The sequence below is a fragment of the Perna viridis genome, chromosome 12 (genome assembly GCF_037379345.1).
Source record: "Perna viridis isolate PV_CMFRI_1.1 ecotype Kerala chromosome 12, ASM3737934v1, whole genome shotgun sequence".
Taxonomy (NCBI): Eukaryota; Metazoa; Mollusca; class Bivalvia; order Mytilida; family Mytilidae; genus Perna; species Perna viridis.
In genome coordinates this window covers 6032379-6055604 of record NC_142456.1, presented here as the reverse complement: position 1 = coordinate 6055604, position 23226 = coordinate 6032379, and the positions used below count along the sequence as shown (strand labels likewise).

Sequence of the window (23226 nt, the reverse complement as noted above, 5' to 3'; positions counted from 1 at the left end):
TATGTATTATTTTCGTTACCTTATGTTCTTTGTTGTGTATGTGTATTTTTCATGTCTTGTCTTTGTCCCGGGATTACATTCTTTTGGCTTCCGCTAGAATCTTGGTCCCATTGATTTCACTTTCAAATGCAGGACACCATCGTTCATATCTTTTACTAAGAAAGGCTTGACGATAACGCCTATCTTTTTTTCAAATTGTTGAAAAAAAAATACTACCTGTTCAATTGATAATGCATTCAAAGGTTTATTCTTCCCTGAAGTTCAAGATTTCGTGGTGATTCTTGAATCACTTTGCATTTATATTATTTGCAATGACACACATAAGTAAATTACTATGCATATCTAAATACTATGTGCTAAAAAAAGAAACAAAATAAAAACAACGTTCTCGATTCGCCCTGCAAAGATAGCCTTCCAAAATGAGCAAGTTGTAATTGTTTGCCTTGGCTTCTAATTGTAATGAACGGAATCTTATATAAAATTAATTCCTTTTTTATGTTTAAAAGTGCTTTTTTATGAAGGTTGACCCATTTCTTTGTTTTTAAATAATCTAGATTCAAATAATGATAGAGACAATATGAGTAATATTAAAAAATCATTTAATCAAAAACTAAAAGATATTTTTTCTGAGTACCCAGACTGAACCCTGGGAGTATATCCAGATACATCGGTATAGTTAGCTTTTCTTAAACCACGTGCATAGGTAGAATAAGGTTTTTTTCTGCTGGAAACAAAAAAAAACATTTGTTTATAAAACTACGACATTGTTACAGAAATTCTCATGGTAGAGGCGGAAAGATAATAGCTACCATCCACTTCAAGTGTATGACAATTCTCATGGCGGACAGGCACAATATGGCTTCCACCGAGTTCAAGTGTATGGCAATTCTCATGGTAGTGACAGACACAATAAAGTTTCCACCGAGTTATACAAGTAGCTAGCAGATATTGCAACACGTACTAATTGAACATAATATTTCATAATGGGAAGGATGTGAACAGAATGCGGCAATTTATTTATTTTATTTTTTTTTAGTTTTTTTTTTTTTGTGTGTGTGTAAAGTTTTAGTTTCAGAATGGGGTAAGTACTAACGTATTGAGACTGTTCAAAAGTTTCCTAGTTGCATTTAAAAGTTCCTTTTTCCAGTTTTTTATTAGCCGATTTTTTTAACATTGGGAGGTAAATGCCTGAATTTTAAAAAATTGTGGGAAATATCCAATAAACGGCCTGTGTTTGTTTTTGTAATTACTTAAAGCTGATAGCATTTTCGATTAAGGTCACCCTATTTCATAAGATAATAAAAAGCAAAACAAAACAAAACAAGGCATGATTTTTAAACTCAAATAGAATCTCTCTACCAATAGTATAATTGTGTATTTTGTAACTTCAAGCTATCGTTGTAGATCCAGTCGGAAAGTTGGGTTTCACTTGCTTATATATACTCTACGTAGCATTTCTATTTTGTCATTTTTTAAATTCGAAAAAAAACTGTTTAGTGATGTTCTTTATTTAAGAGGAAAACATTCTGGCCTATTCTTTGGCACGCAAAAAGTTGGGGGGAGGTATTGCCAAAAAAGTATGGCAGATAAATGTGCAACATATGATTATCAAATGTTGCGGCTTACTTAAGGTTTGTTTTTTTGACCAGATTTTGGAGAAGTGTACGTTTTATCGGTTTATGAACAAGAGTCCCACACAAAAACAATCATTATAATTTCATTTCTAATCGATTGTCCCTACACGAATTCCGGACTGTGGACCAACCGACGTTAATGACGTCACAGCATCAGGTTAGTTTATGAAAAATAATCTACATGATCTTTCCTAGATGTAAAATAAGCGAACAAATTAAAGTATTAATGAATATCGCATGAATATATATAATTATATGTTTTTCACAAACAATTATTATTGTGTATGAATCATTTGGTTATCGAATGAAAATTATCATATGCTTTTCATATGATTATCATATGTGGCCCATTTGAATGAGTACCTATCAAAGTGTATAGGGTTCCAACGATCTTTAAAATATATTTTTGCTCTTATTAGTATTAGTGAAGATGGTCAAGAAATGGTGTAGTCAACTAATTATATACCCTAAACTGAGAATCTACCAGAAAAAATTATTTACTGAACACTAAAACATATGGAATCCAAAGTCAAACACGAACCATCTATTCTTCGAAATATGAGTAAACAATTAATTACCGTATGACTTTTAATAACAACATTTTTATATATTAATTTGTTAATCCATATATTTATTATTATTTTCATTGATTTGCAAATATCGTAGATGTAGATGTATATATTAACCATTATCTATTGATAACATTATTGTTAATGACATAAAGAAAAATACTATAAATAAACTCACATCTCTTTTTCGTTAGACCATTTCACAAATATAACTATACAATACTTATATATGTAAATGCAAGTTTACCATATTTAATATTTTTTTTACTTTAAGCTTCCCGTACTTGTCTTATCAGACGGCAACCCTTAACTTTTATATTTATAACTTTTATGTGATAAAAAATTTAGATAAACTACTTATGTTTACAATATTTTTTTGTTAAGATCTTAAGTACATGTCATATGAGATAGTTTCGGGGATTTGATACAGCGCATCTAACCCAAAGAACTTGAGATTAAGGATACTACAGATACTGTGAAGTCAGCCTCATATCTTGATCTACACTTAGAAATCGATGGTAAAGGAAAACTATTGACCAAACTTTACGACAAACGTGATGACTTTTCATTCAGAATTGTTAACTTTCCTTTCATCTGTGGCAACATCCCTTCGGCTCCTGCGTATGGAGTGTTCATATCACAACTCATACATTATGCCAGAGCTTGCCGAAACTGCGCAGACTTTTTGTATCGCGCTAGAACTCTAACAAATATGCTTCTGGAATAGGGTTATGTTGCTACAAGATTGAAGTCATCACTACAGAAGTTTTATGGTCGTCATAATGAACTCGTGGATCGTTATGGTGTATCCATCAGCACCATGAAAACTGATGTATTCAACGGGTCATAGTTTTCCTTTCCTCGTTTGTCTACTCCGGACTTGACTTTTTATGAGCAACTCGGCGGGTGTTTCTAGAAAAGCAGAGGACGCTTACCCTACCGGTGTACCTGGTCCATGCTCCCGGTTTTTAGTGGAGTCCGAGTTGCTCATTTACTGTTGTTACTTTGTATGTATGATTTTAGTTACTTTATGTTCTTTGTTGTTAATGTCTGTTTTCCATGTCTGGTCTTTGTCCCTGGATTACATTCTTTTGATTACCGCTATGGCCTTGGTTCCCTTGATTACTCCTCCTTCCGTTGTAACTTTTTATTTGGATATATTTTTCATTAACTTACTCACGGTTGTTTTCAGTTGTAACACAAGCTGTTACGTAGAATATAGATTTTCAATTGGGTCGTTTATAAAAAAAAAAAAAAAGAAAAAAAAGAAAAACCAATTTGTCATGTTGGTTGTGTAAAATGGGTGCTTCCAGAAATGGCGACAAAGTCGTTATGTGATAAATATCCAAAGGTTCATAGTCGACTTTTAGCTTGAAGTCCATGAATCTAATAAAAGTATTAATTGTGATGTATGTAGCAAAGAATTTAGAACGAAGTGTAGTTTGTATCAACACTATAACTACTCACATAAAGAAGGACCATCCTTTCTGTGTAAGTTGCCCCGTGCATGTCCGGGTGTTAAAAGAATAGGCCTGCAGCAGCGCTAAGCTTGTCGTAAAAGGCGACTAAATAGTGCTCAGAAACCTAGCCGGGGACTAGACAACTGGGATGTGTGCCCCAGGTGGTGGAATGGGGTACCCCTGGCATGTTATATGCTGGGGTTGTCAGGCTATAATACAGAACACCTGACCGCAAACCATAGTGGTGCAACGTGTTGGGAAAGATGTCACGTTCCTCGCACGTTAAAGAACCCTGCTGTGGTATTCGATAGGAGTAGGAACCTTTGCACTCCGCCACAGGAGGCTAAATTGCCCGACCTTACCCATCCCCCCTTTTTCTAGTGGCAATCAAAATTTGTCGACCCTCTTATCCTTGTGTCCCATCCTTTTTTTTATTTCATCATCATTTCATATTCATTTTATCATCCATTTCATGTTCATCGTCTGAATATAGCTGAAATATTGCTGCTCGGACGTTAAACCCCAACAAACAAAACAAAAATATGTGTGAGTTTTGTAAAGTGATATTTGAAAGCAAATTAAATAATATGAATTATCAATGTAAAATTTGCAATTATAAAAAATATATACACCAGATATACCTAAGGGGACACAAAATGTCTTTCCATTATGATAATAGATACCAGTGTACTAACAGCACAGGGAAGTTCAGGTATCGATCTACTATTAATAGTCACAAGTAAATTGTAGTTTTTGAAGTAATATATGTATGCACAAAGTATGGAAAGCCAGAGTGGACCCCCGAAGTTACAATTTTTTTCCACAGGTTTCAATGGGAGAAAATTTGTAACTTCGGCAACTCAATTTTAACCGAGAATTACAAATTTCGATGTCCCGGTATTGCAAATTTTATCTTTTTTATTTTTCTTACATCCCCCCTTTTTTTTCATTCACTCGAACATTGTACAAATTCACCCCGAAGTTATTTATTTCAATCCTAACTTTCAAGTTAAAACAAAAAAATTATAACTTCGGCCTCTAAATTTGTGATTCCGGGGAATGGAATGTCTATCAATTTGTACCGGGGATTGGAATATCTAAATTTGTAACTCCGGGGTTTGGAATGTGCCTAGCTTACAAATTGTCATTCCACGCATTACGTTTGGCTTTTGGTATGCCTGGAATTGCCGAAGCTACAAATTTTGGGTTTTCTACGCATGCTTCAAATATAAATTCGACTTCCTTCCGTAATAGTGTAAACAATAACTGGACAAATAATCCAGAACCTGGGGCCATATGATAATATTAAGAGGTAAAATGATTTATTACGGACGGAGATCATCATGTTCCGTTTGTAGGATATGTAGGAAAAGTATCAAATGTTGCGTCAGTTTTGTGTTTGGCATTATAAAGTAAAAGCTTGACAGCTCGACGATCCTCATTATGCTCATATTTGCATATATTCAAATGACAAATTGTGGACCCCTAAAAGCTAAAGATCTTGGAATTTTGAAAGGAACGGAAGATACGTACTTTACTAAAGCATTTGATATTACATGTGTGTGTGTGTGTGTGTGTGTGTGTGTGTGTGTGTGTGCATATTGGTTTCCTTGTGAATCTCATCTGACCCTGCAACCCCAAGTGCTTTTTCTAACTTGACAGCTACATTTGTAGTTGCACAATGGTACTGACGTGATCATGGGATGGGTGAGGAGGTGCTGGCAGGGTGGTGGACTAATGCGGGAAAATGGGTCTGTGACTCGAAAATTGTCATGCTCCCAGTGTTTAGTTAAGTCGAGTTGCTCATTTACTTATTGTTGCTTTGTATTTATTATTTTGGCTTTATTTTATGTTCTTTGTTGTGTGTGTCTGTTTTTCATGTTTGGTTTATGTCCTCGAAATACAATCTTTTTTTATTTCCTCTAGAATCTAGGTTATTTAGATTAAGCACCGACCATTTTTATACCAAGGGATGGGGGACCTGGGATTTTCAATGTTACTAAATAATTTGTTTCTGCTCTTCTTAAAATTATTTAATTTCTTTTTCAACAGCAATTGAATTATAATTTTTTTTCAGGAATATGACAGGGTTTTTTTTTGCTAGTCAAATACACAATAAATGGAAAATATTATATAAATACCAAAGGAGGACATATGAAAGTAAAGATTCAGATAATCAGATATTGTATTCTTGTTAAGACCAAATGAAATTAATAAATATGTTTATATCCCCTCCCGCTCCTAAGAAATTACATTTTCAAAAAAAATGGGATGGGAATTTCAAAATCAGGATTTTTTTTCACTTCAGTTTCTTGTATTTAGGCTGTATAATACACAAATCTTTCAATCCTGGTGACCAAAATAATGTTTCTTCTCTAAATATTGTGTGGCTATGGATTTAGAACATGTCTATACACCAAAAAGATAAAATTAAGCCAGCAAATATCTGGTAAGGAGTAAGAAATAAAAAATAAAATCCTACCAACCACCCCATATTTTTGGTGAGGGTTGGATGAAATTTACTTGCCATTAACAAGACATGGCTTTGTCTGTAGCCAGGAATTGGTGAGGAGCTGCTTCTTTTTTCTAAACCATACAGAGCACGAGAAAGTCTGGGACTCGTTCAGCCGGGGATTAGCTTCCTCTGCGATAGCACGAGAAAGTCTGAGACTCGTGCAGGCCGGAAAGTTTCTCCTGCGATAACACAAGAAAGTCTGGAACTTGTGCAGGCAAGCAGCCCACGTCACAATCAATTATGCATGGCCAATCTAGAGTCTATAGCCCTTTAGCACCCTAAAATATATCAATAAGACAAGAAGCAATATATGAGTACATTCATGATTGTATATTTTATCTAATTAAAATTCTTGCACACTTATATAGAGAATAAGGGGTGACAGGAGACAACCTTGGAGTATTTCTTGTATGTTCATTGAAGGATGGTGAGAGTGTTGAATTGTGGATGACTTGGCATTTGGTGTTTTTGTAGAGTCCTTGGATAATCTTTACAATTTGACAGGAATCCCAAAGTGTCTCAGTACCTTCCAAAGTGCATTTCTGTTAACAATGCTAAGGCCTTTTTGAAGTCCACGAAGTTTATGTAGAAGGCTGATTGCCATTCTATTTACTCCTCGATGATGACCCGTAATGTGGCAATATGGTCAATACATGATCGACCGCATCGGATTCCTGAGAGTAGCTGAATCCTCTCCAGTGTTTGGCAGTTGCTCAGGTCGCCCTTCTTTGGAAGCATAACGATGTAGCTGAAACTCTACTCTTCAGGGATTTCGACTATTTCCCAGATGTTTTCAAACAGGTCATGCAAGGTGATATAGGGCCCCATGCAGGTCCGAGGGTCAACAGAACAGGTGAAATATTGCTGCTCAGGCGTTAAACCCCAACAATCAATCAATCGTATTTTGTTGTAGGTTTTTTTTTCGGATTGATCTTCAAGACCTGGAAATTTGGTTCGGTACCGGTCCTGGGGCTTTTCCAGTCCTTATTCGGAGGACTTTTATGATTTCAACCGTCGAAATTGGGCCAGTATCAACATCAAGGTCTTCTCCATGAGGCAGATCAGGAACATCTGATATATTTTCTCCATTTAAAAGTGGTTGATCTAGGTTTGTTATCACATTGCCATCTTTGACTTTCACTGGTCTGGTTGTGTTAGTCTTTCTACCTGTCAGTTGGCGTGTGATGTACTCAGCTTGTGTGTCATTTCTGTCTATTGCATTCTTTGCTTTTGAAACGAGCTCGTTGATGAGGTTCTTTTGTCCTGTCTATTCCTTTCTCTTTAATGCTTTCCTTATGCTTATATGTTCGCACGTCAACCATTCTTTCAGCAATCTTGTCTTGACCTGGTCAAGTTATATATCGTCAGATAACCATGGCTGTTATTCCTTTGAGAATCCAAGTTCTTCTTGGCATGTGGTGTTATATGTGGATTTTACTCTTTAATGTGGTCTATCTGGTTTCTACTTCTCATATCTGAAGACACCCGGTATGTTTGTGTATATCCTTGTGAGGGAGTTGGAATGTCGTACCTCCTATGACATATCGTTCTGGGAGCAAAAATCTTCATTCTGAGTTCTTCATTTTCGTTGATGTTACCAATTCATTCATTCCCTGTGATGAGTTCTCTCCCTGTGTTATCTTTTTAAACTTTGGCATTCATGTCACCCATTACAATCAAGATGCCCCAAGTGTTGTTCAATCTAGGGTAGCTTGGGGCTGGTTGTAAAACTCTTCTTTATCTTTATCCTCTACTACGTTGGTAGAAGCGTAGCATTGAATGACTGTTATTTTTTGCGTCTTTGACATAAAACTTGCCACGATATTTCACTCACAGGATTCTATTCGTTGAATGATGATTTGGCCTTCATGTTGAGTGAGATTTCTACTCCATGTTGATGGTTGCCATCCTCGTTTTGTGGTCCAGAGTACAGTTGAGTTTGCCCTGAAGATAGTATGACCGCTCCAGGTGATATCCATCTCACTTTGTCCCAAAATATCAAGGTTGTAGCGCTCAATTTCTATTGCAGCCTGGGCAGCTTTTCCGGTTTCGTATAATGTCTCCACGCTCCAGCTTGCAATCATTGAGGCAGTCTTAAGGGAGAAAAGTTCATTGGCGGATGAAAAATTACAGTTAAGTGAAATCGAATGCATTTTGTAATACATATACACATATCACAAGTATATTTCAGGAATGTTGCATTGGCTTCAGAACATTTAGTGAAAATATTAATTAGTTTCGTAATTTAAAGAATTATGTAAAAGATGCATATATAAACAACGGTATATACATGTGATGATTTTACCTTCAACAGATAAAAATTGCTATGGAGTAATAGTTTAATTGTACATGAAAGATGTTTATTATAAAGGTTTGATCAGGGTCTGCTTTAGTGGTGGTTCTAATAGTTGAGAGCATTCGGGGTCATTTATTTATATAAGACCAGTGCTTTCGTAACAAATACGAGATTGTATGTAATGTTGGATAGTATTTTGTTATAAATGTTAATAACTTTTTATTATTTTTTTTTATTGACGTTAAGTCTGAGAGCCCAAGCTGTATATTTTGCATTCGAGTAACTTTGTAATGAATTCAAACTTTTTGTGGATTAGGCACATTGGACTACCATTAAGTCTTAAGTGTCGTAAGGTTTCACCCTATTCCATTTGGATTTAATTGCACTTTCTCTAAGAAATTTACTGAGGACTCAGAAAACGTGCAAGTAAATTTGAGTAGTTCAGGTTCTTATCAGCAATGTTAAATAACATTTGAAGTTGATCAAAATACCCATTAAAGACAATGAACCCATCATCTCGAAGATAATTATGTTGTGCTTGTTTTGGAACTTTTCAACCATAAAATTAATATGTTCTTACGCTTGTATGTCGCATATATCAGTGCTAGGGACTGTCTTCATTGCACATCGTATTAAGAACTAATTCTAGTAGAACAAATTATAATATTAGAAGTAAGTTCTCATTGCTCACAAGTTGTAGCATAGTCTTCTTTTTTTCATTTCAAAGTGAACGTTTTCAGCCGCCTTAATTAGTTCATTACTGAACATGCTTGTATACATGCGTACATAAGTTCCTTGGTCTTTAAATATAGGTAGCCAAAAATAGTCAAGAAGTCTACGCAATTTCCACAACAGGGAATAATCGGACGCCATGGTATTCTTATCTTTTCTCTATTGGAGATAAAATCCAAATTGGTTATAATGTTTAGTGGTAGTTCGTTATAATGTTTAGTGGTAGCTCGTTATAATGTTTAGTGGTAGTTGGCGTATTTTTTTGCTTCTTTCTAATAGTTTGTTTAACAAACTGGATTACTATAACACAAAAGTCTCTGGATATTGATATCTATTTAGTTGCTCATTATAACATTATGCATTTTTCGACTAGAAACCGTAGAATATTAATATTAAAGACATTTGTTACAGACTTCTTCATACATAATTTAACATGTTGAATGGCAGTTTATGGTATATTCACTATATGTACATGAGATTCCTCTCCTCTTCTTCCCTTTTTCTTTTTTTTTATTTTTCTCTACCTAAACATTTTTTAATTATGAAAAACAAACTACATTACTTTTTTTCACCATTAAGCAACTTCATTTATTTTTTTCTTGCCACAGCAAAAATATTTTTTTTATTTTTCTTCAAAGTGAAATTAATATTTTTATTCAAAAATATCCCAGCCCCTCCCCCCCACCTCAATACAAAAATGGGTCGGTGCCTCATTCTTTCAACATGCTAAAATTTGTAAAATTTGTAAATTTCTCTATAATAAAGGGTGCATAACTCCAATACATTGTACATGTATGTACCTGTGCAAAGTTTAAATTATATTGGTGTAATACTGTTTTATTTACAATACAGAATACACGAATTAGGTGCACCTACATGTACATGTACATAAAGGTGACTAGAAAAAGGACAGACTTGAACAATTACTAGACTTACTTAAAATAATAAACCGTAAGATTTTAGACCCCTGCCTGACTTTAATAAGTGTGCTAAACTGAAAAGCTTGAATGAAACCAAACAAATACAAAAATGTTCACTTCCCTTTTTCCAGCAACACATTTTGCAGTACATGATGTACATGTAACTTAGTAATGGAACTTCCAAAAATTAGATTACAAGTATCTTTATTTGCACCAAGCGGCCACTAATATTATGTCTTGAAAATATTATACAAATGTACATACATGTACATGTACACTACCATCAACTTAAATTTTATTTTCTTCCCTCTTCACAAGAAAAGTGGAATCTCTCACCATTTTTCTCCAGTGTGTAAATTTGAAAAAAATTACTTCATTGCAAGACTTTTCTTTATTTTTTCTGTATGTACAAATAACTCAAAAAATTTTAAATTTTAAGAATTAATAAATATATATTGTCATGTAAGCATGAACATTAAATTACAAGCATATTTAAAAATGGCGACCCCACTGTGTTTGGCTGAGACACTGTGACTCCACTCACAAAGTCTCCACTGTGAAGATTGGAGAATGTAAAATTTAAAAAAGTTCTATATGATGCCCTAATACAGCCATATTTAGTATCATAAATTCAATTGAATAGTTAGCATGGAGATACAGCAACAACATGTATATCCAAACAAATTGTTTCAATGGGTGTAAAAGACATCTATACTCGGCGTCACATTTTGAATAAAAATATTTTCTGCGACTTTATTGACACCTACCTCGTTTAAATTGTCTTAAATGACTTGCTCATTCATTTACCCAAACGGCTTCTCCCTAAACATTGAATCGTTAAATTCCGGTCAGATTTTAATTCTCGGTGCCAATATTTACATTGTAAAAAGTCGGCCATGTTTACAGTGATCGGGTTGCTAGGAGATGTTGTTTACGTTTAAATGGTTTGTCTAAAAACCGAAGAACCCAGAATGCATTTCGGCGTTATTTCGGATATCTCGGATTTATTTTACGCGAACAACGTACAATACCGAGAAGTTGATAAAGCAGACGATTGTCACCGGAGTTCGACGGGAACTTACGAACTTCGTTTGTAAACAAATCGTCCCGTAAAAACCAACATGGCGGATATTAGTATGGGATTTTCCCGTAAGGATTTGTTACGCATGATTTAAGCTAATAAGCGACTTGTTTAGGGAGAAGCTGTTTGGCTAAACGAATGAGCAAGTCATTTAAGACAATTTAAACGAAGGTTGGTGTCAATAAAGTCGTAGAAAATATTTTTATTCAAATTTTAACAGTATGTTATTTATGTGACGCCGAGTATAATACAATCAACTTTTAGTATGTTAGACACATTCATTTTGTACTTACATATATTGTACATTTGTAAGTATAAACTTGAATGTATTTTGTAAGTACATGAATATGGCTCTCATTTTATGGATAACATCTAAAAGTACTTCATCCATTGGCATCTAAAAGTTCTCTTCCAACATATTTGTCAACATTTCATGTACATGTATGAACAGTAAAACTGCATGTGTTACATAAATATACATGTACATGTAGTCGTCCATGATCTTGACCTTCTACACTGACTCTTTGTGGTGCACTGAAATGAAAAAGCAAAAATATGAAAAGGGAAATACCATGAAAATTTACTATGAAACTGCACATTGACAATCATGCATAGTATCAAAATTGTAATCACATTGATCCTGGACTTATCCTGGATTGGCCCTGTTTCCACTTTATTGGATTAGGCATTGTTAATCGTAGTTTTGGAAAGCTCAATTTGTTTCCATCTGCATGCAGCGTGACTGTGCTTTAAAATGAGACTATCTGATATACTGTATAATACATGTAGAGTTTTTAAAAAAATGACCGGAGAGCTGAAAATAGAGGTCACAAGTTTATCTGCCCCTCGTCAGAGCAGAATTAATCTATAGTGCTTTATTTTGTTTGGATTCTAAATTAGAATAATGGCTCTCACTACCATTTCTATGTCGACCCCTTGTATTGATTACTTCCGGTTTAAGGCCAAACAGAGGCAAGACTTTGAAAAAAATCCTCTTTTTTTTCACTCGAGTGACCCTTCAGGGCACTCTTGACCTCCCACTTGCAACTGTAACAAATCTCATTTGGCCTTCACAGTGTACAAGCTGTGGGATGAATGTGCTTTGGGTCGTTTTGCCCCTGTTGAACCCCAAATGTAACCAAAAATGACAATTTCCGAGTCACAGACTCATTTTCCCGCTTTAGTCCACCATCCTGCCAACACCTCCTCACCCCATCACATGATCACCCATCTTTAAATAATACATCACTATCAGCGTCAGTACCATTGTGCAACTACAAATGTAGCTGTAAAGTCAGAAAAAGCACTTGGGGTTGCCGGGTAGGAAGAGATTCACAAGGAAACCAATATCTTCTTCTTCCTATAAAGTTCATCCAATAATATGACTGAGTATTGTCGAACTTGGACGAATGTGCACACACACACACATATATGTGTAATATCAAATGCTTTATTAAAGTACGTATCTTCCGTTCCTTTCAAAATTCCAAGATCTTTAGCCTTTAGGGGTCCATAGTTTGTTATTTGAACATTTCTGCAGATATGTGGATCGTCGAGCTGTCGAGTTTTACTGCATAATGCCGAACACAAAACTGACACAACATTTGGTACTTTTCCTACATATCCAATAAACGGAACATGATGAACTCCGTCCGTGATGAATCATTTTACCTCTTAATATTATCATATGGCCCCAGGTTCTGGATTATTTGTTCAATTATTGTTTACACTATTACGGAAGGAAGTCGCATTTGTACTTTGAGCATGCGTAGAAACCCAAAATTTGTAGCTTCGGCAATTCCAGGCATACTAAAAGCCGAACTTTATGCGTGGAATGACAATTTGTAAGCTCGGCACATTCCAAACCCCGGAGTTACAAATTTAGATATTCCAATCCCCGGTACAAATTGATAGACATTCCATTCCCCGGAATTATGTATAGAAAAGTCTGAAAAATTCCCAACGATGTTAGAACTGTCAAATTTGCGATGCAAATTTTTGGTCGTTCCCTCCGCGGGACTCGAACTCGTACCGCTGTGATCTATGGCAACACCGCCTGCACAAAATCCAGCAAATTTGACAGTTCTAACATTGTTGGGAATTTTTCAGACCTTTCTATACGTTTACATATCTTCCCTGTATCAATTTGATCCGAAATAAATAACTTCGGGGTGAAATTGTAAAATGTTCGAGTGAATGAAAAAAGGGGGTGTAGGAAAAATAACTTCTGGGATAAAATTTCTAAGACGGGCACATCGAAATTTGTAATTCCGGGGGAAAATTCAGTTGCCGAAGTTACAAATTTTCTCCCACTGAAGCCTATTGAAAATACATTGTAACTTCGGAGGGTCCACTATGGCTTTCCATAGTAAACACTAAGTCACAAAAATGCCTAAAATTTTGGTCATCTGACCGCAAAGTCACGTGACGGTTTGTCCTAAAACCAGCATCTAGGAAACGACCTATTGCACCACATCAAATCTTGCCCTTTTAGTTCCACTGGAATTGTAGTGACCGAATATTTTGTCAATTGAATCCTGATAGTTTTGATGACATCGTCATTCTTTAATGCTGTGAACTTCTGTAGCTTTCAGTAACTGTAAGCATTCTTTAAGTGGATATATCTTTTTGCCTTTATGGTTTATGTTGAGGTATTCCATGGAAAGAATTGGATGTATCATTGAATGAATTTTATGGTGTGTTTGTTTGTTTAGTTCAGTTAATGTTTTACCTTACATTAAAGGAAGACGGGTAATACCTTATAAAGCTAGTCTAACCCACCACAGATTTCATGGGCCATTTTTTGTCTAGTGCTTATATACATATTGAATACACTCATGTGCTGAAAAATATATGACGGTCTTAATGCACACTGTTCTCGTTGGGATTTTTTTATTTGTTTAAAAAAAAAAAACAACTTAATTATGCGTAAATTTTGCAAACGGTAGTATTGTTTTCAAGGCCTCGAGTAACAGAAGTGGCAAACTAATAATTCCACGAAATGCACACAAAACCCGTCAAGCAGTGTCCGAGGAGTTTTAGGCTCAAAGTGTTCGTACAGCGTAGCATGTAAAAATTCAACGACGTCCTATAACTCCTATAAAATTTGTCGAATCAAAATCGCAGTGCAACATGATCAACTTCAGATGGTGACAAACAACCCTACGAAATTCAAACAAAATAATTCAAGCGGCATCCGAGGATTTGAGTCAACAAAGTGTTCCTATAGTGTAGCATGTGCAAATTCAACAATCCCATAACTCCTGAAAAAAAATGCCGAATCAAACTAGCGGCGCAATGTATGACCCAACTAAAAGTGGTGACTAACAATCCTACAAAATTTGAACATTACCCGTCAAGCGTTTTCCCAGGAGTTGCGTCCACAAAGTGTCCCTAAAGTGTAGCATGTACACATTCAACAAAGACCCATTACTCCTGTAAAATTTGTTGAATCAAAATGGCGTCAAAATATGACCAACCACAAGCAGTGACTAAAAATCCAACAAAATATGAACAATATCCGTCCAGGAGATACGTCCGCAAGCGTGACCGTCCGGACGGACGCACCCACGAATGGACGGACACCGGTATTTCTATGTCCCTTCCGCGTAGCGGCAGTGGACAAAAATATCCTTCCACGTATAAACTTCAAGGTATTTTTTCTTGGAAGGTTGTGCTTATAATTAGACGAAAATCATCTAAGAATTGAACCAAATTCCTGTTATCTGGCCCACTTTTCATATTTCTTTTATATAATTAATCAGATTATTCTCTATTCTTATCAACACAACAGACATCCGTCTGTTAGAAAGAAAATCGAGGAAAGAATTTCAGTCACAGTCAGGTTGGGCTGATGTTAATTTGAAAACAAAAAATCCTTCCCCATGTGTTTCGACCCTTTCTTTTTGTTTCTGCTGTAGGCTGCTTCCTTTTCATAGTTTCCTACACTTGCATTTGTAATATTTTGATGACTTCATCTGTTTTTCAAGATAATTTCGGTATAATACATTATGTATATTCATTGTATATTCAATTGCGAACAATCTTTATTAGTGCACGTCAGGTTCTTTCTGATATTTTTTTTGGCACAGACTTTTCGTTTGGAAACAGAAAGTGGTCGAACAATAAGTGTTATTATATGAGAAGTAAAGTATAATTTTTGTTGATAATATATTCTATTTTGTGTGTGTTTCTTTTTTATTTATTCCTTTTTGTTCATTTGGTTTTTTTTCTTTTCTTTTCTTTTCTTTTCTTTTGTTTTTTTTATGTTTTTGTTCGTTTTTTTGTGTTTGGTTTGTTTTGTTTTGCTTTTTTTTTGGTTTTTTTTTATTTCTTTACTTCACTTTGCTTATTACTTAACACAAAATAGTTTTATTTATTGCCTGTTTTTTGTTTTTGTTTTTGTTTTTTGATTTTGTGTTTGTTTTGTTTTGTTTAGTCTTTTTTGTTTTGTTTTTTTTCTTCATATCTTTATTTTACTTTGCTAACTTCTTAACTCAAAGTAGCAGAATACATGCTCCTATCATTTATTTTAGATACATGTGTATTTTCGCCGAAATCGAACGGTCATCAAGCCATTGAACATGTATCAAACATAAACACAACAACTTCAGAATTGTAGATTATCATGCTGATTTTGAACTTCATGGTGAGTATTTTATGCTGACGCAGATTTGAATTATATGAAAATTTAAATTCAGAATTAAACAAATCGAAAGGTGTTAAAACAATATGTTAATTCTAGTATTAGATACGCTTTAGGTAGCACTCCACATAAGAATCAAGCAAAATGTGATTCATGGTTGGAAAGCCCACATATTTTTATTTTTGATATTTTGTTTAAAATGTCATAGTAAACAGAGAGTAACATGCGGTTTTTCATACAACCCATGTTCATAGGAGATAAAAATTATATAGAATGCACTGTAGATTTCAAAATTGAGGGAGATGACTCTGGAAATGACACTCAAATACAATAGAATCTATTGGTTTTTCAATGTTGATTATCTCTTAAGAGCAGGCAGATCTGAATGAATAATTACACATTTCACAATATAGACCCATAAGACAACTTAATTACAAAAATAAAAATATGTAACCTTTTTTGGGGTGTATCACATTTTTCAGATTTTGCATGATTCTTACAAAGACTGCTACTTAAATAGCTTTCAACTGCTGTCAGATATATTAGTAGACAGTTCAGTACTTCGCACACTCTTAAGGCGGGTATATTTTCTCATATTAGACTTACCGGACCTACGAAATAGTTTAGCGAAGGAATTGGTTTTAAATAGAAAAATTAATATATCGTCAGGTCAACATGCATTTATTTGGAAAACATGGAATAAAGTTATTCCATGTACGTCAAGCAATAACCAGAGAAGGTATTATATGTCCCAGTAGGTTGCCCGGACGATCCTGATAATTTTCCGGCATCTGTTTTACCCCTCACTGAAATGGTATCGCCTTTGTTTAGTTGTAGGACTAGTGTTTGGGACATCCCAGAATTCTGATGCCCAGAACCATCCAAGTAAAGGTCGACAACATTTTGGTCGTTTTGGACTAGTTCCATGGTTGGTGAAACGTGATAAAAGTTAAAGAGCGTGACTGACACGAAATAGAGTCCTTTCATTGGCGCTGTAAATTTCCCGGAGCTTTTGTTGTATCCATTACCAACATTCGTAATTACTTTGTCAAATATAACGTTCTGTTGTGCGTTTATTGTTGAAGTCGTGGTAAGAGCAGCCGAAAAAGCCACCGGCAGAGTCGATGCGCCAGGAGTTTCAACTGAAAAAACAGAACACCACATCAAACTTTTTGCATGTGCCTTTGTAGCAACCCCAATTATGAACTCAGTTTTCCATACTATGTTCCTAGTGCGTAACTATTTACTTTTGTTTTTATATGCGTGCAATTACGTTATTTTCGTGCCTTTTGTTTCGTATGTCTTTTTTTACCTAGTAGTTATCCCTGAAGTATGTTCTTAATTATTGCTGTTCGAATTTTGGTTCCCTTAATGTACCTTTCGTGCATGTGTAACATCCAAATTGAATACTATCCTGCGTGAATGACTTTACGCCGGTAAAAAAATAATATCAAATTTAATCCGGGGATATTTTATCATAGTTAAATGTTTTCCATGACTATTAAATTGTTTCCATATTCAACCTAACGATGATTAAACACACAAGTGTCTGAGAGAGTTTTCTTTAGGGGTACTATAAAAAGTGGGGCTAAATGGTTTGTTGTGGATTAAAAAGAGTTAACTATGACAGGCCAAAGTGGACTAAAATGAGCATTTTCTAATATTAATATTTAATTTAATATAACAAATTTATTTTCTGATATTACAAATTCATTTTCTAATATTAAAAATTAGATTTCTTATATCACTGAACACTTTTTTAATGTTAAAAACATATTTTTAATATTAAAAATTAAATTGAATTTCTAATATTAATCAACTATTATTGAATATTAGAAATTGATTTTTTATATTAGAAAATGGATTTGTCGTATTCAATGACGATTTTTTAATATTAGAAAATCATTTTATAATATTGAAAAATGTGACTGATTTTCTAATATTAAAATTCATTTTTCTAATATTACTGAAAATGAATTAATACTATTAGAAAATGAATTTGTAATATTAGAAAATGGATTTGTAATATTAGAAAATGAAATAATAATATTAGAAAATGAATTTGTAATATTAGAAAATGAGTGTTTTTCTAATATTAAAAAATGATTTTTAATATTACAAATTCATTTTCTAATATTACAAATTAGATTTCTTTTTCTTTTTAATTACAAAAAAGAAACACTTTTTTTAATATTAAAAAATTAATTTAATTTCTAACATTAAACGACGTTTTTTTAATATAAGAAATTTTGTAATTGAATTTGTAATATTAGAAAATGAAGTTGTAATATTAGAAAATGAATTTGTTGTATTCTGTTGCGATTTATTAATATTAGAAAATCATTTTGTAATATTAAAAAATGTGACTGATTTTGCAATATTGCAAAGGGATTTTTTAATATTACAAATTCATTTTCTAATATTACAAATTCATTTTCTAATATTACAAATTCAATTTGTAATATTACAAAATGTGTGATTTATAATACTACTAAATCGGGAATTTATAATATTAGAAAATGAATTTTTAATATTACAAAATGAATTTTTAATATTACAAAATGAATTCCTAATATTAAGAAATGTTAAAAAAATGATTTTGTAATATTAAAAATTCATTTTCTAATATTACAAAATATTGATTTTTGTCCACTTTGGCTTGCCATAATTCACAGTGTTATAGGTGTTAACTATTTGGATAGTGTTCGATATGACATTTTATCCAGGATGCTTATTATCATCCAGGATGTTTCCAGATATTAATAAGTATCCTGGATGATATTTTATGGGATGTTTTACACACGCTGTTTTTCATCAAGGATATTATTTAATTAATAAATATTATCAATTTTAGCAAGGGCATGAATTTTGTCCACTCTTGATACGTGAATTATATTCATGATATTATTTAATAGTAAACAGTTATTAAATGGGTTGGATGCAATAGACCAGAATATTTGTCCTGAGGTACTGAGAATGATCAAGTGTTCTATTGCACCAGGCCAACGGCCGAGTGCAATAAAACACTTGATCATTCTCAGTACCAAAGGACAAATGTTCTGGTCTATTGCATCCAACCCATTTAATAACTGTTTTATTACCTAATTTGTCTATGAGATATAATAAAGAATGGAAATGGGGAATATGTCAAAGAGACAACCATTCGACCAGGAATAGGAAATTGACCGCTCCATGTTTACGAATTGGCAGACGAGAGTCACATCTACGTTTTTACACACGAGTTTTTTGTGTGTAAATTCCAATTCAATGAAGCGCTTAAAAAAAGTTCAACCAATCAAAAGGCTTAGATAAAGGTCATTATGGGGTCAGTGCAATAGACTCCCCAAGGAGACTATTGCACCGTGCAATAGTACATCGACAGTGCAATAGATCGCCCTGTCCTGAATAAATTTTGAACATAGAGAAAAATATGTGTATATTTAATAAACAAGATAAAACCTTATAATTAGGTAATAATTTTCTCTATTTTCAAAATTTATTCAGGACAGGGCGATCTATTGCACTGTCGATGTACTATTGCACGGTGCAATAGTCTCCTTGAGGAGTCTATTGCACTGACCCCATAATGACCTTTATCTAACCCTTTTGATTGGTAATCTGCCAATTCGTAAACATGGAGCGGTCAATTTCCTATTCCTGGTCGAATGGTTGTCTCTTTGACATATTCCCCATTTCCATTCTTCATTATATCTCATAGACAAATAGGTAATAACTGTATAATATGTGTATATTTAATAAACAAGATAAAACCTTATAATTAGGTAATAATATGAAATAGTATCCTGTATACAATTATGAATTCTGTTCACACTATGTGAACTATTTTCTGGATATTATTTAATACTGCAGTATGAAATAATATCATGTGTACAATTAGGAATGTCTCTAGCTTTTTCATAATAAACTACAGTAGATATCATTGTTCAAGTAGTGGAAACAATTAAATCGGCGTGAACTTAATAGTTAAATAATATCCTAAATAATATCGGAAAAAATTTATGTGAAACGATTTCCACAGGGTAATATTTCATCGGATACACAGGCAAATATTTTTCACGTGAAATTCATGTTAATCAAGCTTCACATGAAATTCATGTGAAATTCACATGAAATTAACATGATTTTCACGAGAAATTCACTAAACACGAATTTCATCTGAACATTTCGTGTGAATTTTACGTGAAGGCCCCATTCACCCGAATTTCACGTGAATTCTGTCATTTAGTTTATTTGCTCAATTCAGGTGAAAAACATATGAAATTCGTGTGAAAATCACGTGAAATAATTTTGCCTGTGTAGTATTATGTCTTACTCATGTATCAATTCAATCTCTTGAGAATTTCGGTATTTATTTGGTATTTTAGAGTGGAAAGATTGAATTATAACTCTCGATTAATCCATAACAACAATGAAATATCTTAATTTGACTGCGTCCACTTTAATATTTGATCGATAGTTTGTTCGTACAACATGCAACCTTTCAGAGTAATAACTAAATCTTAACAATCAACAAATGTCAACGTTACAAATGTTGGGATATATATATATATATATATATATATATATATATATGTATATATATATATATATATATATATATATATATATATATATATATATATATATATATATATATATATGTATATATATATATTGGAATGATAGAAATTATACTTTTCTGCCAGAAATGGCGCCCTTAAATGTACATATCAAAAGCAATTTTGGCATAAATATTATAAATCTTACCAAATCAGTTTATGACTTAAGCAGTTTTTGGACTTGCTTGGAAATCTGCACTCAGACAGAAATATTCGATATAAAATTAAGATGTTTTCAGGAGCGGATCCATGGCATTTAAAGAAGGGTTTCCCAGACTATAAGTTGTATTTGTTTTTCAAATACAGAGGATCCAGCCCCAAGCACACTTCTGGATCCGCCGCTGGTTTTGATAATACATTGTGTATTCATTCAACTTACCAGCATTATTGGCATTTTCTAAAAATAACTCAGCATCGCCGAACAGACAAAACAAACCCGTCAGCACCAACAGCCGATACATCTTCAACTCTGGGCTAGACTGTTGTAATTTCATATATTAACAAACACGCACCTGCTTAAACTTCGTTTGAAGATAAACTTGTCTCTTTATATCATAATGCGATACCTATTGGACACATATTATCTTACATAGATACATTTAACATTGAATACAGTTTTGGAGTTGATAATATGCACGTTGGTTTTTCGTCCCTGGATTCGAGACGATGGCTTGTATACAGACTATCGTACTCTTGAAGAGCGTAGTACCTTCTTAAGGTTCATCATTACCCTACGACACATATAGTCTCACCACTAAATTCCGTCTGGCTACAGACGAACTTGTGTATCGAGAAGAATTTGAAAGCATAGTATCCCCTAGATATGAGAAAGTTGCATTCATTTTATGTGAAATTTTATCAAAAACTTGCTTGACTTTAGCTGTTTTAATTTTATCAATTCTGCAGAGAGGACAAAAATGAACTAAGTCTCTATGATGTTTTGAGATGTTCTCTTTGTATTAAAGGTAAACTCTATCCACATTGACATGCTGGTCAATAGAAGGACAATAGCCACCTATACACAACAGTGATTGAAATTGTGTAAATGAGTGGACCATATCAAGTAAATCTCAGGTTTTTGTTTATTGTTGTACTCTCTGCAAAATTAAAGCAACTAAAAAGTCATCGCGTTTTTCTTATAGTTTGGTCAATATTTTCCTTTACCATCGATCTATCGGTGTAGGTCAAGATATAAGGCTGAATTAACAGTGTCTGTAGAATTTTTTATCTTGGGTTCTTTGGGGTAGATGTGATGTATCAAATCCCCGAAAGTAGGATTGTTTAACGATTGTACGTCATCTGTAAAGCGGAAAATGAGATCAATGGATCTCCTGTCTTTAGATCAGATCAGCTATAGTGAAGGAATAGGTCAGCGACTAAAGGAGCACAATTTGTTCCCAATGGAATGCCAGGATATTCGGAAGATGACTGGGAATCGTTTTTACAAAGTACTATATGAGGAATCTCTACCAAGAACTACATATGTGTATCTATGTCTACCGTCTTTGAGTCGGGATTTTAACTGAGTATGGGGAATAAAGTATAAAGAGTTGAAAAATATATTAGGTTTCAATGTAATTATATTCTGACCTTTCGATTTTTTTTAAAATTAATACCACTTTCTACTGTAACATTGCAATTTCATTCACCATATATGGCGTTAGATACACCAGTTTTAAAGATAGCAGTGACTTCAATCTTCGATTAATTGATTTGGGTTATGTCTGACTGTATATGCGGAGATTCATTCGATTCCGTCAACGTCAGTTTTGTGTATTCACGCCAAATAAACATGACGTCAGAACGTGAGAAATCAGAAAAACCTAAATGGAAAACAATTGACAGTCTCTTTGCTACTACGGCGAAAGTTCTGATACTGCAGAAGGTGTTACACAGGAACCAATTATAACGGAAATCTTGTCAGAGTCAGAGAGAAATAAAGACGTTGCTCAGTGCTCTATAACAGCTGCATCACCTAGCAAAGCTGTTGTCACTGAAAATAATTAAAACCTTGTTGCTTTGCGGAAAGCAAAATATTGCGATACGCGGACACACACACGAGCTTAGTAATTTCATGGCCATTCTAAGGCACCCGATCAAAACCACTTTAAACCTACAAAGGGTAATAAAGGGAACCAAGATTCTAGCGAAAATCAAAAGAATGTAATTCAGGGACAAAGACCAAATATGAGAAAGCAGAAAAACACACCAAAGTACATAAAATATCTAAAATAATACATACAAAGTAACAGAAGTTAACGAGCAAATCGGACATTTAAAAAGTTAAGCCCTCACCGTATATACAATTTTCTAATATGACGTCTGCATATCGTCAAACAGTACATGTCGGTACAACCCCCACCTTTAGCACTTGCGCACAGTCTCTTTTCTTTCGTTGTCGCTTCGTGACAAAACGCTCTTTTAATAACGTTTACGCGGTGATTTAACGGCTGAGAGGTTATGTAATTGAAATGAATTATATAAATACCCACATTTAACACATACGATGACATAAATATCCAAATTTAATCCAACTTCCATACGGGGGAGGTTAAACGGAACAGCCGTTATTGAAAAATCGGATATAAATGCCGTACCCATGTTAAAATGAGTACAAATCTACCCCTCCACGAATAATTTCTTATGTATATCGGTATGTAGGTCGTCTCGTTTCCTGTATTTATGTTCAGGCTTTTGATGTATCTGATTGTTCCATTTTTGACGCCGTGGTATTCTTGCCGATTACTGTATTCGT

General features: G+C 33.9%; 2 protein-coding genes across 2 annotated transcripts in view; both read right to left on the bottom strand.

The window, feature by feature from the left end:
* Nucleotides 1-2451, bottom strand: part of LOC148600980 (uncharacterized) — a 28570-nt gene extending 26119 nt beyond the window's left edge. The window contains exon 1 of the mRNA XM_088556148.1: nucleotides 2382-2451. The gene's annotated coding sequence lies outside the window, so the exon portion shown is untranslated. The remainder of the gene's footprint in view (nucleotides 1-2381) is intronic.
* A 14066-nt stretch (nucleotides 2452-16517) lies between these two features.
* Nucleotides 16518-21009, bottom strand: LOC148600979 (complement C1q tumor necrosis factor-related protein 4-like). Its single transcript, XM_088556364.1, has 2 exons — nucleotides 20851-21009; nucleotides 16518-16994 (listed from the first exon to the last, which is right to left on the bottom strand). Exons 1-2 carry the CDS (start codon nucleotides 20963-20965, stop codon nucleotides 16558-16560), a joined length of 552 nt encoding a protein of 183 aa, XP_088412490.1. The 5' UTR covers nucleotides 20966-21009; the 3' UTR covers nucleotides 16518-16557.
* Between the last annotated feature and the right edge of the window lie 2217 nt (nucleotides 21010-23226).